General features: G+C 42.3%; 1 protein-coding gene across 3 annotated transcripts in view; it reads left to right on the forward strand.

Annotated features, from left to right (window-relative positions):
- Positions 1 to 751: 751 nt before the first annotated feature.
- wdr47a (WD repeat domain 47a) overlaps positions 752 to 18,275 on the forward strand; it is a 57,937-nt gene continuing 40,413 nt past the window's right edge. The window contains exons 1-2 of one of the 3 annotated variants that reach the window (XM_041208051.1): positions 752 to 988; positions 15,777 to 15,960. In XM_041208051.1, coding sequence (XP_041063985.1) covers positions 15,803 to 15,960 — 158 coding nt within the window. In that variant the 5' untranslated portion in view covers positions 752 to 988; positions 15,777 to 15,802. Of the gene's footprint in view, positions 989 to 1,159; positions 1,316 to 1,646; positions 1,814 to 15,776; positions 15,961 to 18,275 lie in introns of those variants that run through there. The other 2 variants (XM_041208048.1, XM_041208050.1) reach the window with 2 other exon arrangements.

Consider the following 18,275-nt stretch of genomic DNA (forward strand, 5'->3'; position numbering starts at 1 on the left):
AAACTCAGCAGGTCTGGCAGCATCGGCGGAGAAGAAAAGAGTTGACGCTTCGAGTCCTCATGACCCTTCGACAGAACTGAGTGAATCCAAGAAAGGGGTGAAATATAAGCAGGTTTAAGGTGGGTGTGGGGGGTGGGGGGTGGGGAAGAAGTGGAGGGGGTTGGTGTGGTTGTAGGGACAAACAAGCAGTGATAGAAGAAAGGAGATATGGCTGTGAAAGCGGGTTTTAGTAAACACCTTGTCAAACACCAGGAGAGAAATGGAAAGCAATGAAAGTGAGCAAGGCAAAAGAGAAATACGGAAATCTTGTCGCAGAGACGAACAGAACTTCTTCAAGGAGGTAGGCATTTCTTGAAGAGCATTGATACTGTTTCCATCAAGCCTGTGAATGCGTGCCATAATTTCATCTCTTGGCTTCAGACTGTGATGGGGAATAGTCTGCTGCGATGGTGCAGTGGTTGGACGAAATACACATCTTTTTTCAGGAGGTTGGGGGGGGCGGGGGGGGGGTGGTGAGATAGGAATTAAGTGGCAATAAAGTGCCAACCTTAAAAGATAGACGTTTAGGAACACACATGTTGACTGACAATCATTAAAATGGTGTAAATGCCTAAAAAAAATAAAAACGCACCATGAGTGAAACATTACCCAAGTCACCATATTTAATCGCGCATCTCGTAAGTAACACGTGTTGAGAGATATATAGACAGGGGAACATTTTGGACGAGGGAATCAAGGAGGTGAGAATTCTCTCGGTAGCTGCTAACACCCCTGTTGTCAGGACCAGACCGCTCCAATAGCCCCGGCCCTACCACGTTTTGCCCCCAGCAAAAAGACAGTCGACATGTGTTGTCATGGGTAGCCGAGGTAAACACCCTTATTTGAACCAGACCGTGAAGGAGCCCACAACCCATTCCATGCCGACAGTATTAAAGTGCAGCCGTGAACAGAGGAAAGGAGTGCTCACGTTTACAGACAGTAACACTCGGTGAGTTAACATACCTAAAGTCGAGCTTCCAGCACAGGAACAGATGTTTGCGGGAGTTGTAGTTTATCCGTTTACAACTGAGACGCGCGTTTGGAATTGGAAGGTCGGTGGGAGGCACATAACATAAACCGACAGCCGCTTCCTCCCTGGGAGACACCCACACAGACACAGACAGACAAGACACTGAGGTGGCCGCCAGCGGCTCGCGCTGACCGAGGCTGCGCGCGATGACTGGGGTTGGGGGGGAGGCGGCGGCACCAAGACAACGGCCAACCGCCGCGCCACGAGCCTGAGTCCCGCGAGGAGGGGACTGCGCCATTCACCTCGGTAAGCAGCAGACCGTCTGGAACTTTCTAACATAGCAACGTAACGATAAATACAACTTGTGGATCCGGCCGTTTTATTTTTCTCCTTGAGCTTGTTACGGCCCTGCCTATTAGCCCGGAGGAAGGGGGTGGGGGGGAGGGGAAGAGGGCTGGTAGTGGGGTGGGGTAGGGTGGGGTGGGGGGGTGGCAAGGAAGGGTGGGGTAGGGTGGGGTGGGGGTGGGGGAGGGACCCCAGCTTTTCCCCGCCGGCGTCCACCTGCCAAATCCTGGGCCCTGCGGCGAGATACGGTGGCGCGCAGGCGCAGTGCGGTCTGGGGAGCATTTCCTGCCATATAGTGAGATTCGGGCCGCAGCTGTCAGTCGGGTATGGAGAGGGAAAATAACGGTCAGCAACGAGTGTGGGTAAAAAACCGGGAGCGGTGAGCAAAAAAAAAAAACAACCAACCAACCAACCAACCAACCAACCAGGGTGGTACTCGCTGTAATTGCAACTTGCACGGTATGAAGCGTTATCTGGAATTTTTAAGTTGTTGATGATTGGGGATCGGGGCGAGTTTGTGAGGGCGGCTGCCCGGCCACCGCGCTGCTCCCTGGACGGTCAATATGTGACCGGGGGCGAAGTTGTCCCTGTGATGTGTATATTTGTGTTTTTTTTTTAATGTTTGAAAATCCCCTTCCTGCGTTTGTTGACCCGGCGACTGAGCACCGAGGCCGCCTCTTTGTGCGATGCGATGCGATGGATGATGGGGGTGCAGCTCCGGGTCGATTGTGTCGCATTTCTTGCCTATGGTGTCAAGGTGAGGACCCCCCCCCCCCACCCCTTCCCCAGACCGAAACCCCCCCCCCCTTGCCGGCTTTCTAACCCTCTGTCAAATACACCAGAGGTGGGCGAGGAGAGACTGAGGCGAAGGGGCTCCCTGAAACCTGTAAGTAGTGACTCAAGTGATTACAGGTCTTTGTCTTGATTCCATTAACAAGAACAACAGAGGCTGGGGGTCTCTGATCCGGCAACTGATGTGGAAAAGCAGGCAACACTGGAAACGAGTAGCAGGGCCAGGAGGATGAAAGAAGACGACCAGTTGACGTTTCATGTCTCTTCAGAGCTTTAGAAGAAAAATTAGGGAGGTTACCAGAGGCATGTTGGAAGACTTGGGCTTTGAGGAGGCTTTTGAAGGTGGGGAGAGGGTAAAGCAGTTTAGTGAGATGGTAGGGGGTGAGTTGTTTTAAAGGGAAGGTGGAGGCAAGGCAGGTCAGAATCTGTTCGTCCATTATTTCCACTGCTTAAAGGAGAGAGAAACCAAAAAAAACCTACAGAACCATTAGTTTTTTGATTATAGGAAAATATCATGAGGAATATGTCATTTGAGCACATGAAAACCTGAGCTGATCAGAGAGAATCAGTACAGATTTGTGAAAGTCATATTTAACTAATCTAATGGATTTTTTTGAAGTCACTGACATGACAGATAGGGGAGACTATGAAAAAGCAGAATACTGTGGATGCTGGAAATCTGAAATAAAAAAAACGTACTGGAAATGCAGCATCTGGGGAGAGAGAAACAGAGCTAACATTTCAGGTTGATGACCTTTCATCATCTATGGATGGTGCTTATGTGGAGTCCTAAAAGATGTTTGATAATTGTTGCTGAAATCCCCTACCTAATGACACTATGGGAGTACTTTCTCCACATGGACTGCAATCGTTCCAGAAGGAAGTTCGGCACCACCTTCTCATTGGCAACTATGGATGGGCAATAAATGCTGGTCTTGCTAGTCATGCCTATATCTATATTTATATTATACATGCAATTACATAGGGCTTTTATGAGAGCACACCTGAATTCTGTGTGCAGCTTTGGCCTCCTTCCCCAAGGAAGGATATGCTTGCTTTAGAGGGGATGCAACAAATGTTCACTAGTTTGATTCACTAGAGAGTTGCCTTATGAGTAGAATGGGCCTATATTTTCTGGAATTTAGAAGAATGAAAGGCAATTTCTTGAAATGTATAAAATTCTTAAGTTTTGACAGGGTAGATGGTGAAAGGCTGTTTCCCCTGGCTGAACGAGGGGTCCCAATCTCAGAATAAGGGGTCATCCCTGAGATGAGAACTTTTGTCACTCTGGAGGGTTGTGGATCTTTGGATTCTGCACCTTAGGAGGCTATGGACATGCAGTCAGTGACCTGAGACTGATAGATTTTTGGGTGCTAAGGGAATTGGGTGATAGGACCAGAAAGTGAAGGTGAGGTTTCAGATCAGCAATGATCTTATTGAGGAGCGATATAGCCTACTCCAGCTTCTGTTTCTTATGTTCTTGTATCCTGAGAATGAATTTAGGGAGAAAAGGTTCCACAAAACAGATTAGCAAAAATGAACATATGGAATTGGAGGTGACTTTGTGATGAGTTGGTAATAGATTGAGAGTTAGGAGACAAAGTGGGGATAAATGAGTTGTTCTCTTCCAGAATGTGAAAAGTGATGATTCCCAGGGATCTGATCTGGTCCTCAGCTTTGCAACATAATGACTTGAAGGAAAGTATAATATAAATTTGAAGATTACACTGTTAGGAGATTAGTTTTTTTTTTATTCGTTTGTGCGATGTGGGCGTTTCTGGCTAGGCCAGTATCGCCCTTTGTTCATAGGGCATTTAAGAGTCATTGCTGTGGGTCTGGTGGCACATGTAGGACAGTAGATTTCCTTCCCTAAAGGACACTAGTGAACCAGATGGGTTTTTACAACAATTGGCAATGGTTTCACAGCCGTTATCAGACTTCTAATTCCATATTTTTTTTATTGAATTCAAATTTCACCATCTGACGTGGTGGGATTCAAACTTGGGTCCCCAGAGCATTACCCTGGGTCTCCGGAATACTGGTCAGTGACAGTACCACTATGCCACCTCTCCCCCTGGTCTGGTTATGCAGATGAGAACAAGAAAGCACAGTGACAAAGCTAGATTGTGAGCGGTCAGAACTATGCAGCAGGAGTTGTGTGGGTTAACTGTAATCATCCATTTTGGGTCCAGGAAAGACAAATGGAATATTTCTTAATGGTAAGAAATTAGGATTTGTGGAGGAGCAAAGGGATTTTGATATCCACATACACGAATCATTTAAAAGCTAGTGCACGGGTACAAGTAATCAAAAATGCAAATGGGATGCTGACCTTTTATTACAAGGGGACTGGAATACAAAGTGGTGAAATTGATGCTTCAGTTGTATAGAGGCTTGGTCATATCCTATCTAGAATATTATGTTCGGTTTTGGGTATCACACCTGAAAGGCTATATTGGCCTTAAAAATAAAGACTTGCACTTAGTGCTCCTTTGATGACCTCAGGAGATCCCAGAAAACAGTCAATAAATACTTTTTTTGACACGTATTCACTGTTGTAATGTGGGAATATCAACACAAACAGCATTGTGATGAAGGCCAGATAATCTGCTTTTTAATGATATTGGTTGAAGGATAGATATTGGCCCAGTCACTGAGAGGACCCCCCCCCAGCTCTGCTTTGAATTATGCCAAGGGATCTTCTAGCCCACCTGAGAGGGCAGACAGGTTTCACGACTCATCTCAAAGACAGCACTTCTGGTAGTGTAGCATTCCCTCAGTACTTTATTTTATTCACGCATGGGATGTGGATGTCACTGGCTAGGCCAGCATTTATTGCCCATTCCTAATTGCCCTTGAGAAGGTGGTGATGAGCTGCTTTCTTGAAATGCTGCAGTCCACGTGGTGTAGGTTCATTCACAGTGCTATTAGGGAAGGAGCTCCAGGATTTTGACCCAGTACTGCACTGTCAGCCTGTCACTTTGTGCTCAAGCTTGTTGAATGGGACTTGAATGCATAGTCCCCTGACTCAGGTTAGAGTGCTACTACTGACTGAAGTGGGAGCACAGTGTAGAGTTGTAAAAGGTCAAATTGAGGACAAGTTGTATTACTTGGCTTGTATTCTCTTGAGTTTAGAATGATGAGAGACCTAATTAAGGCTTTTAAAATATTAAGGTGATTTGATATGAAGATAAGGAAGCTATTTCCTCTGGTGGGGCATCCAGAACAAGGGGGAAAGATCTTAAAATTAGAGAGAGTCCATTTAGGTGTGAAACCAGTAAGCACTTTTTCTCTCACAAGGTAATGGAAGTCTAGAATTTGCTTCCCCAAAAGATTGGATGTGGGATTAATTGAAATTTTCAAGACTGAGATTGATAAATTTTTGTTAGGAAAACTTATCAAGGAGCATGGAGTAATGGCAGGTAAATGCAGTTGAGGTATAGATCAGCCATAATCTACTGTAATTGAATGGCAGAACAGGCTTGAGGAGGCTTTCAATGAGGATTGAGGTAAAAATAGACAGTATTGGTGATGAATAGTATATGGATTTCCACTCCAGGTCAAATGAGGCACTGAAGCAAAGTTCTCTCTAAACTGTGCGGTTTAGCAGCAACCCAGAATTTCCTGCAGAGGACGCGCACAAGTTGGCCTGTTTTAAGTTACTGTGCACGTGCAGAAGAAAAGTTAAGGAGCTGCACACAACAAAAATATTTGAGGACATGTTGCACTGAAATTTAGTGCTGGGGGTGGGTAGAGGAAGCAGGGGAGCAACCAGTCAGACTAGGGTGCAGGGCAAATGGTAGGGGATGAACAGGATTAATTAACTTGCTAATAAGTTGGAGAAAGTTATGGCTATAAAAGCGCACATCAGATAAGGGTTCACACAACATAATTGTTATGGGTTAAGGTGTGATAGGGAGGTAGACTTGAATGTCCCCAAGATGATCTAGCTGAGGGGGCCAGTCAGTAAGGTATTTTTGAAATATGTCTATGATAGCCATGCAGATTGTTTGAGAAGTCGCTGCAAGAGATGTCAGCTGTGGTCAGCTTCTTCAAAGCCTGATAGTTCTCCCTATTTTCTCTCTACCTCTAGAAGTAAAATTATGGATGAGAACTTCCTGTAGCACAATTTTACACCAGCGTCTTTTGTTTGTGTCAGTTTATGCTAATATTTCCTGAGCATCCTGTTAAGGACAGGAGTGGAGCTAATTTAAACAGCCCTGATTTCTCCTCTCACCACCTGTCTCTAAACAGAAAGGTGTTCTGATTTTGATTTCCCCCTTCATAATTAGTGGTGTATTTCCCAAACCCTCAAGTTTTGGTGTGATGCAATATCTAGTAATAACCCCACAGCAAACTCGAGATAGGGTGAACTCAGAGTGTTAGTTTATTCGTGCATGCAACATGGGGGGGGGATGTCACTACATAGCCCCCTGTACATTAATGCAATAAACAAGGGATAGAGAGAAAGATTTACAGGGCAAAGACTACAGAATAAAGAATTATTGGTTTATGTGAGTCCAAAATCAAAGTCCAATGGTCTATTCTTCCACAGAGGTCAGCAAATTGAAAACTGATTCTGGATAATTCACTTTTCCAGTAGAGATGACTTTCACGATGAGATAGGGATGGAGAGATGAATTGGTCTTGTAGGCTTTGGTATAGGAGTTCAGAGGTTCCAGTAGAAACATTGGAGATGGGGCTAGGCATTCAAACCTGGACATAGCCCCTCTTCTGTGCTGCTGCGTGATAGGTGGAAGATAGCAGACTGATTTATAGTACAGCAAGACAGTATAACTGGTTCTCCCAGCCAGGGGATTATGTCACATGACTCCTGCCTCTCCACTTTAGCTTTGACGAAGGATGTATATTCCTTTGTCTGTGTTCCTGAGATTGTTGATGTTTCAATCATTAAGAATTTGAAAGGCAGATTGCAGGGTCCCTCGTCCTAGCAGATGACTCGTCTCTGGTTGGCCAGGCTTGGCTTATGTAGTGGAGATGGCCTTTGTATAATTCCCTTTGAATTTGGCCTCTGCAATCCAGAGGGATTGTTAGCGTCTCTTCAGAAATAATGAGGCGCAAGTCTCTACAATACAGTAGGGCAGGGGCGGGGAATCTTTTTCTCATCAAGGGCCACTCACACATAGACAAAATCAGTCACAAGCCACACAAACCAACTTAATTTTTTTTTTAGAGAGAATACAGAAACATTCAACTCACCCACTGCTTTAATGCAAAGGCTGAGTTTGCTATTCAAGGTCACAACCAGACATAACTTCAGTAATTTTAAAGGCTGTTGTCCAATTTTAAAATTTTAGGAATTAGCCATGATTTTTATATATAAGATATATCATATGTAATATTTATTTCATAAAAATATAGTGTGATATGTTAGCCCCATGGCAACCTAATTAGACTGTACTGTAGAATTAAAAACCTATTGTGATTTAAGTGTAACAAAGAAATGTCCTTTGGTTTTGTCCTGTCTTGTCAAATCTCCAATTGATATTAGTGTAACAGTTCAAAGCCTTTTTCAGCAATAATTCAAAGACTGCTGCTGAAATTATGTTTTTAAAATTGTCTTTGAGTCAAACAGGTTCAAGCTCCCGACTGTCTCTTAAACATGATCCGTACATGAAATTTAAATTCAAAGTTCCTTCCTCTGTTCTCCAGGATCAGCTATGCATTAGAGATTACAAGTTATAGCCATTGTCCTTGTAAATGTGCTAAAAGAAAAAGAAAGACAAACTTGCATTTATATAGTGCCTGTCACCATCACTAGATGCTTCAAAGCACTTTACAGCCAATGAAATCATTTTGAAGTGCTACATTGTTATAATGTAGTCAATGCGACAGCCACTTTGCACACAACAAACTCTCAAAACAGCAATACATTATGGCCAGATAATCTGTTTTTCTTTCTAATGTTGATTAAGGGATAAATTTTGGTCTGGACTCCAGGGATAAATCCTCTGCTCTTTGTTATAATGCTATGGAATATTTTACATCCACCTGAGAGGGCAGAGGGTCTTGGTTTAATGCTAGGCGACAGTGCCACCAACTGAATCAGCTGACAAATTATTATCTCTTCCCAGTTCCCTGGCAGCTGACCATACTACCTCCAGTGCCTGATTGAGGGAATGGCCTCTCTTTGGTTTCATTTTTTCCTATCTGTGGATAGAGAATTTCTAGCAATTGCATTTCTTCTGACCCCATATCTTTTCCTCTGGAGTCCCACAGTGCTCCATCCTTGGTCCTTTCCCTTCCTCATCTAGATGCTGACATGCACAGACATACAGCTAGATTCTACATGTACAGTGACTCTGTATCCTTTCACCAATTCGATCCTTCCTCCAAGAACACAAGGACCCAAGCCACCGTCCCAGGCTGAACCAGACAATGTACAGTCTCAGCATTCTATTCAACCATGTGCTAAATTCCTGACCCAGTCCCCTCTCAATCACAAGACTGCCTACTTCCACCTCCATAACGTCATCTGGCTTTGTCCTTACCATAGCTCATCTATTGCTGAAACTCATGTTCATGCCTTTGTCACTTGCAGGCTTGACTGTTTCAATGCTGTCCTTGCCAGAATTCCATCTGTGTAAATGTCACCACATACAAAACTCTGGTGCCCATAACCTAGTCTATACTTATAAAAACAGAAAATGGTGGAAATACTCAGGTTATGGCAGCATCTGTGGAGAGGAACCAAGTTAACCTTTCAGGCCTGTGATCTTTTATCAGACTGGGAAAGATTAAAAATTAAATAGGTTTTGAGCAAGGGGTGAATGGGGCAAGGACAAAAGGAAGTCTGGGATAGGGTGAAAGACAGAAGACATTGAATGACAGAAGAGTTAGTTTTCCAGGGAATGGTGATGGGGCAAGAAAAGAAACAGAAGATGTGCTGCTGACTGCAAGCAAAAATAGAGAAAAACCGAAACGTGCAAAGAAAAGGAAACAAAATGGGGGGTGAGTTTATGGTCTGAAATTGTTGAACTCAACAATCTTGAATCTGGAAGGCTGTAAAGTGCCTAACTGAAGGATGAGATGCTGTTCCTCGAGTATACTTTGAGCTTCACTGGATCAGTGCAGTAGGCTGAGGACCAATATGTCAGTGTAAGAGCAAATTGACGAATTATAATGACAGGCCACCGGAAACTTGGGGCATGCTTGCAGACTGAATGGAGGTGTTTGCAAAGTGGCCACCCAATCTGTGTTTGGTCTCCCCAGTGTAGAGAAGGCCACATTGTGGGCAGTGAATACAGTAGATTAGATTAAAAGAAGTAAATGTACTGCTTCACCTGGAAGGAGCGTTTAGGGCCTCGGACAGTGAGAAGAGGTAAAAGAGTAGGTGTTACATTTCCTGCATTTGCATGGAAAGGAGACGGGGCTTGGGGGTGACTGAGGAGTGAACTAGGATATCACTGAGGGAATAGTCCCTTGGGAATGTCGGGAGGGAAAGGGGAGGTGTGTTTAGCGATGGCATCATGCTGGAGGCGATGGAAAATATTCCGTTGAGGTTGATGGGGTAGAAGGTAAGGAAAAGAGGAACTCTATCTTCGGTCTGGGAGTGAGGGAAAGGGCTGAGAGCAGAAGGCGGGAAATGTGTTGGACAAGGACCCTGTCGACCATGATGAGGGGGAGTCCTCAGTGAGGAAAAAAGATGACATCTCAGAAGCACTATTGTGGAAGGTTGCATCATCAGAACAGATAATGGAGACGAAGAAACTGAGAGAATGGAATGGAATTCTTAAAGGGTGTAGAGTGTGAGGAAGTGTAGTTGTGGTAGCTGTGGGAGTCAATGGGCTTATAATGAAGATTATTTGATAGCCTATCACCAGAAATAGAGACAGCTAAGTCAAAAAAGGGAAGGGAAGAGATGGAGATAGACATTGTGAACTGAGAGAAGGGTGGAAATTGGAAGCAAAGATTTCTAATTCGGGGCAAAAGCACGACAGCATCGATACAGTCATCAAGATACTAGAAAAATAATTAAGGGGGTGGGCCTGAATAAGAAAGGATCAAGAAATGTTTGACATATCCTGCAAAAAAGCAGGCATAGCTAGGACCCATGTGGGTACCCATTGCAATATCTATTATTTGGAGGAAATGAGATGAGTTCAAGGAGAAATTGTTCAATGAGAGAACAAGTTTAGTCAGACAGAGGAGGGTAGTGTTTGATGGAAATTGGTTGGGCCTCCATTCAAAGAATTAAAGAGCCCTCAGATCGTCCTGGTAGGGGAAGGTGACGTGGAGAGATTGAACGCTCATGGTGGAGATGAGACGGTTTGGGCCTGGAAATTGGAAACTTTTAAATTGACAGAGGGCTTTAGAAGAATTATGGGTGTAGGTAGGGAGAAAGAGATGTCAAGGGAGAAAGGAAAGAGTTAAGGTAGGAAGAAATAAGTTCTGTGGGACAGGAACTGGCTGAAATGATATGTCTACCAGGATAGTCTTGTTTATGGTTCTTAGAAAGGAGGTAGCTTTATGGGGTTGGGGAACAATGAGGTGGGAAGCAGTGGAGGGAAGATCACCAGAGGCGTTGAGGTCAATGATTGTTTTGAAAACAATGGCTTGATGTTCGGTTGTGGGGTCATGGTCCAGGGGGAGGTTGGAGGAAGTGTCGGAGAGTTGGTGTTCAGCCTCAGCAAAGTAGAGATTAGTTTGCCAGACAACAACAGCACCTCCCTTGTCAGCAGGTTTGATAACAGTGGCAAGGTTAGACCTGAGATACAGTGCAGCAAGTTCAGAGGGGAACAGGTTAGACTGAGTGAAGGGAGTGGAGAAATTGAGACGGCTGATGTCTTCAGCATACAGGGTGGGTCATTTAGGACTGAAATGAGGAGAAACTTCTTGACTCAGAGGGTGGTGAACCTGTGGAATTATCTACCACAGAAGGCTGTGAAGGCCAAGTCACTGAATGTATTTAAGAAGGAAATAGATTTCTAGACTCTCAAGGCGTCAAGGGGTATGGGGAGAGAGTGTGAGTATGGCGTTAAGATAGAGGATTAGCCATGATCATATTGAATGGTGGAGCAGGCTAGAAGGGCCCAATGATCTACTCCTCCTATTTTCTATGTTTCTGAGTCAAAAGATGAAATAAAACTGCAGAGCAGGGCATCTTTGAGATAGTGAATTGGTGCTGTTAAAGAGAAAGATCTAGATTGTACATGTGGCAATGTATGGCGCAGAGTGTGAACCTGAGGTTGTGGTGAGAACAGTCCAATGAGCATTGACTGTCTAGGAGATGCTTGTAATTATGGGTGGATCTGAAACATGATGGATGGAATTTCAGTTGGAATCCACGTGGAATAAGTTGGAGCCAGAGACAGTTGCTGAGGAAGGAAATGTGGCTGTGAAAGTGAGTTTTGGTGGATACATGATCAAACATGAGGGAAATAGAAAGCAATGAAGGTGAACAAGGTGAAAGATACAACTAAAATCTTGTCAGAGAAGAGCAGAACTACTTCAAGGTAGGCATTCCTGGAAGAGAAGTGGCAGTGAAGTAAACATTAATCAAAAAGTAGAATACTGTGAATGCTGGAAATCTGAAATAAAAACAGAAAAACTGGAAATACTCAGGTTACGGCAGCACCTGTGGGGAGAAACAGGGTTAACCTTTCAGACATGTGAGCTTTCAGTTTTGCATACTAATACCTCTGAGCTCATTTTAAATTCTCATTCCCCTGTTTAAATTACTTCATGACCTGTTGTACCCTTTCCTGTAACCTGCTGCAACCATTCAGCTTTGCTTCTTTGAGTGCCCTCATCCTCTGACTGCCCTCTTGTGAGTCAATCCACACATCCCCCCCACCAAAAAATATTAACAGCTGTTCCTTCAGCTGCTTGGGTCTCATATCTATGAAGCAAGTGTCACGAGACATTTTTCTAGCTTAAAGGCATTATATAGAAGCAAGTTGTAATACCAGACAAAGACAGACAGGTGTCCTGTTTAGAATTCTTCTTTAACTCATACCTCCAAAAACAGATTAATTGATTATTTGTCTTGGTGCTCTGTGTTGCAAGCACAATGTCTGGTATATGGGCCCTCAACCGTGTCCGGCCCATCTCCCGCGCATCCGCCCTCACGCCTTCTCCTCCCTCCCAGAAACATGATAGGGTCCCCCTTGTCCTCACTTATCACCCCACCAGCCTCTGCATTCAAAGGATCATCCTCTGCCATTTCTGCCAACTCCAGCATGATGCCACCACCAAACACATTTTCCCTTCACCCCCCTTATCGGCATTCCGTAGGGATCGCTCCCTCCGGGACACCCTGGTCCACTCCTCCATCACCCCCTACTCCTCAACCCCCTCCTATGGCACCACCCCATGCCCACGCAAAAGATGCAACACCTGCCCCTTCACTTCCTCTCTCCTCACCGTCCAAGGACCCAAACACTCCTTTCAAGTGAAGCAGCATTTCACTTGCATTTCCCCCAACTTAGTCTATTGCATTCGTTGCTCCCAATGTGGTCTCCTCTACATTGGAGAGACCAAACGTAAACTGGGCGACCGCTTTGCAGAACACCTGCGGTCTGTCCGCAAGAATGACCCAAACCTCCCTGTCGCTTGCCATTTTAACACTCCACCCTGCTCTCTTGCCCACATGTCTGTCCTTGGCTTGCTGCATTGTTCCAGTGAAGCCCAACGTAAACTGGAGGAACAACACCTCATCTTCCGACTAGGGACTTTACAGCCTTCCGGACTGAATATTGAATTCAACAACTTTAGGTCGTGAGCTCCCTCCCCCATCCCCACCCCCTTTCTGGTTCCCCCTTCCTTTTTTTTCCAATAAATTATAAAGATTTTCCTTTTCCCACCTATTTCCATTATATAAAAAAAAACCCCACTAGAGCTATACCTTGAGTGCCCATCCATTCTTAATTAGCACATTCGTTTAGATAACATCACCAACTTTAACTTTAACACCTATGTGTTCTATTGTACTATTGTCGTTGACATCTTTTGATGATCTGCTTCTATCACTGCTTGTTTGTCCCTACAACCACACCCCCCCCACCTCTCTCTCTCTCTCTCTCTATCTCTCCGCCCCCCACACACACACCTTAAACCAGCTTATATTTCAACTCTTTCTTGGACTCGAACTCAAGTTCTGTCGAAGGGTCATGAGGACTCGAAACGTCAACTCTTTTCTTCTCCGCCGATGCTGCCAGACCTGCTGAGTTTTTCCAGGTAATTCTGTTTTTGTCTGGTATATATACCTGCACAACAACATTAGCTGCACTTCAAAGCTGCCATACTGTTGAAAGTCTTTTGGTTTACAATATATAAATATCAAAATACACACATGAAGTATTGATATTTTGTATTGTACTTAATCATTTAATTGCAGACTCCTTAGTTGGTATTCCTTTTTTAATGGTCTTATTAAAATTTTTGTGGATATTGCAGATTTTTCTTCATTATTAATTTATCTAATAGTTAGATCACCACCATAGAAGATTGTTCCAATCCAGTGTACAGTTTATACATTTGATTGCACTAACTGTCATATTAGATGAAGAATTATTTTCCTGAAACTCTTTAATATCTTGTGATGTTGATGTTTTGGATTTTAAAACCATAACAGAAATCCACTGGCAGTTGAAACTAACTTTTGACATGTTGAAATATAACAGCCATGATATGGTTTGACTGAAAAAAAACTTAATTTACAAAACACCTATGGAGAACTTATGGTTTTCATGGGTGTACTAAAGAAACGTGCACAAAATAATGATCAGAAGAAGCTAATGTTTGCAGCAGTTCATCATCATGAGTGTCTTAGGATGAGAGCTGTGTATAATCAAAATGGAAGAAATATCTTAAGCTGATTGAGAAAGGGTGGAACTGAAGGAGTGGAAGAAAAGCTAGATACCATGGTATTTAAAAAAAAAAACTCTTAAATTTCTGCCTGAATTCTTGAAACTGGCTGGAGATTGATATTCAGAGGTACAAAGATTATGCTGAGATCTTAAAATAGACCCTAAGTATTTAAACCTAATAACTGAAATACACTGTTACCCATGTACTTTTTAAACATTTTAATGATGAAACATTAGCAGATATGCTCTGCCATTTCTCTTTCTGAAGATGGCCTTCTGCTCCAGCTGTTGAGACTTAGTTTACACCTTGGAGAAGCCCTTGAGTTTCAGCTGTTGTGATGATGTAACTATAGAGGAAAGGTCCAACCTTATTAAGACCAGGAAGTTCCTTCCAAAAAATTCATATACATTTGAGTCAATCTATTACTGAAGTTTTGGAAACAACTGTACTTGGAAGGCTGTTTGGTCTAAAACACCTATCAACCTTCCTGAGCTTGCTTTATTTTTCCTGTAGCAGCCATAGGCAGTTCCGTAGGCTTCGTAGTTATTTTTAAAACAGTCTGTGATAATTAAGAGATCCTTAAATATTGACAACTAAGGAGTTGACCAGCTGAACGTTTCATTGAACCACAGTAATTGTACTCCTGTTTATCTGGTTTTGCAATTAGTTCCATTTTAAATCACCTGTTTTTCTACCTTTTTTTAAATTTCCAAAACATTCAGCAAGTCCATTTCTCTCTTCCTTCTCTCCTTTACTGGAGAGACTAACCAAATGCTAGTAAACTAAGATGTTCTACCTCTATAGCTAGTTTCCTTTGATCTGAGACACAGGAGAGTGATCCAGGAATGCCATTTTTTTTCTCATCCATAAGGAAAAGTGCTTGACATCCCTTGGTATTTTTACACAGCATAAGAACTATGAGTGTACCTGCACGACATGAACATGCCGCAACTCACCACCATCTTCTCAAGGGCAGTTAGAGATGGGCTAGGGGACACCCACATCTTGTGAAAGAATTTTTTTTTATAAACTGATACACAACTCAACAGAATAATCTTCATCCTGTCATACTGTAATGCTCAGGTGTGCCATGCCACCTATCATAATTTTTCAATGACTAAATATGCAGATATTTTTATTGTTGTGACACTAATGCATTTAATAGCTATTAGCAGAATTAATGGACTGCATCAATTTCTTAAAGGAGTGCATTACAACTTTTACAGCTATCACATTGAAACATTTCAAATGCTTCATATAGTGATTTAATATATGCAATAACTTTTATGTGGAAATCTGCTGGATTGGATGCTAAAGGTACAGATTGTGTAATGCACGCTTCCTCCTTTTTGGCTCTGTCATGCATAATACTACAGGTAGCATGCTCTTTGGAATGTTTGCACAATTTCTATAGTGATGAAGGTTGCAGTGTTTAACAGCTGTCAAAATTCCTCTGACAAAAAATTGCTCTGTATTGTAAAAAAAAATACGTTACATCACAAATGACAATGCATATTATACAATAAACTGGAAAATTGGTTCAAAGATATTAATACTTGAGTATAAGCAGGATATTCTAATCAGATTTTCTACTTGTTGAAAGTTTGTATTGCCTATTGGAAAAATTTGTTGATCTTCCACATTCTCATTCAGAACTGCTTACTTTACACAACTATATAAGGGTTAAAATTAATGGCTCAAAGAATGAAACTAATTGAAAGTTAATTTCAGTGCAAAGCACACAAATGGTTACTTTTTTTCTTAAAACTCACTGTCAAATTTTATGCTTTATTTATAGATCAGCTTACTTGGAAAGCTGTAACCATGACAGCCGAGGAGACAATAAATGTTAAAGAGGCGGAAATAATTAAACTAATCCTGGATTTTCTTAATTCAAGGAAACTTCATATTAGTATGCTATCTCTTGAGAAAGAGAGTGGTGTTATAAATGGACTCTATTCAGATGACATGCTCTTCCTCAGGTAGGTGGTGTTGTTGAGAGCGTATTTTAATTTTGTAAGTCTTGGATGAAATAACATTTATAAATGTAAATGTTAAATCCTGCTGTAATCATCCACACCTCCTGTAGACTCATCTTTTGTTTATTTACTTGCCCCTTTATTACTCCCTTTTGTTTTGCACCATCATTGCTTTTGTCGTAACTCCTGCCCATGGTGATATCACAGGGCTTTGGCTTTTTTCTTTCCTGCTTCTCCTTTTTCTTGGTGCTGTACATGCTTAAGAGCTCTTAATTTCCAAGATCTTCCAATTCTGATGAAAGGTCATTGACCTGAAACAAATGCTGCATATGCTGCTGAGTGTTTCCAGCATTTTCTATTTTTATTTCAGATTTCCAGCATCTGTAATATTTTGCTTTTGGTTTAACATTTTATTATTCAGCCTTGAGGATGTATCTTTCTTCTGTTCTCTTGTTTGAGAGTTTTAGTTCCAAAACATTCTCATAAAGTCATTTACAGCAACAAACTGGAACTTGAGACTTCACAATCTTTAAGCAGTTGACGGAGGTTGTTATTGTATAATCTGCTGGTCTGTTAGCAGTAAAGCTTGTACTGTTCCCTAACCTTGGGACTACCCTATACTGAACCAGTGTAACTATTTTTCAAAATTATACACTAGATCTTTCTTTCAGTGAGCTTGCTATTGTGTGGTGAATTTGGAACAGCTTGTGCAATAGGTTCATGTCCCCTGGGAACCAGATTGAGACTTCATAAAATTATTTCACATGTGGAATCCCAGGAGCATTCAGAAAAGATGAAGTGTGAAGTTATCTATTTTGGCAGGAAAAATTTTAAAAAGCAGATTTTTTTAATAGTAAAAGACTGGGAAATGTTTGCATTCAGAAGGATCTGGCTACCCTTGTATGTATATCACAGAAAATTAACATGGAAGTATAGGAAGTAGTTGGAAGGTAAATGGTACATGAGCTTTCGTTACAAAAGGATTGGAGTACGAGTAAAGAAGTCTTACTACAATTATACAGCATATTGGTGAGGGCATACCTGGAGTACCCGTGTGCAGTTCAGGTCTCGTTACTCAAGGTAGGGCATCATTGTCCTAGAGGGAGTGTAAAGAAGCTTTACTAAACTGGTTCCTAGAATAAGGAGATTGGACAATGGGAAGAGATTGAGTAGATTAGGCCTGTATTCCCTGGAGTTTAGAATAATGAGTGGTAGCCTAATTGAAACACACACAATTTGTAAGGAGCTTGACGTGACAGATGCTTGGGGAATCTAGAACATGGGGCTACAGTCTCAGAATCAGGGGTTGACCATTTAGAAACAAGATGAGGACAAATTTCTTCACTCGAGTTGAGAATCTTCGGAATTCTCTATCCCAGAGAACTATGCATGTCCAGTCATTGAATATTCAAGACAGAGGCCAATAGTTATTTGGGTATAAAGGGATATGGAGATAGTGCGGGAAGGTGGCGTTGAGGTGGAAGGTCAGCAATTATCTAAGACCCTTTCCAGCTATTAGTTTTGCTCATCAGTCTGTGGTGGATTTGAGCCCAAACTCCAGAGATGAAAGGCAATTGTCTGATCCATTGTGCCACTTCGTTCATAAAAGCTCTGGAAACACCAGACAGTCTGGAGCCCTTTTCCTGGAAATTTTCTCCACCCAGATTGATCCAAATGAAGCTAAGAATGAATTTACTTGGAACATGATTACAAACTGTCATGGGTTCTTGCTCATTCAAGTGGAATCAATCCTGTAAGATCCAGTTGTGCAGCCCTTGAAATCTTCCAAATTATTTGCTGAGTCCTTAAGTGTGCTTCCCAGCAAGCATTGAACTGTAACCTCTGTGTCAATTTATTCACCTGTAAGTACTGTATAACACAGTTGCACTGTGATTTCACAAGTAGGCTTTTTTCTTTACAAAGTGCAAATTGAAAAACCCTTATACTTAATTATATAAGTTTTAATATGAGACCTGGTAACAAAGGGCAAATTAACCATTACCATTATGCGACTGAGTTTCTGGCTGATAGCTGGCATTCTACAGGCAAACTGGCTATAACTATCGGGGGATGGTTCAACAGAATCATCTGTTAGAGATGAAGGTTACAAGTTTCCAACATGTGTGTTTGACATTGGACATGAATTGGCAAAGGCATCAAAACACTAATTTAAACTCATTTAATTGGATCAAAGTGTCCCATTTTAACCATGGTGACTATGGAGTTTCCACACAATCGGGCACATAGACCTGTTGCCCACAACTATAGCTGAATACTGGAATTTAATGGGATGAACTTGTTGCTAAATTCAACAAAAA

Source organism: Carcharodon carcharias, chromosome 16, assembly GCF_017639515.1.
Source record: "Carcharodon carcharias isolate sCarCar2 chromosome 16, sCarCar2.pri, whole genome shotgun sequence".
NCBI classification, from domain to species: Eukaryota; Metazoa; Chordata; class Chondrichthyes; order Lamniformes; family Lamnidae; genus Carcharodon; species Carcharodon carcharias.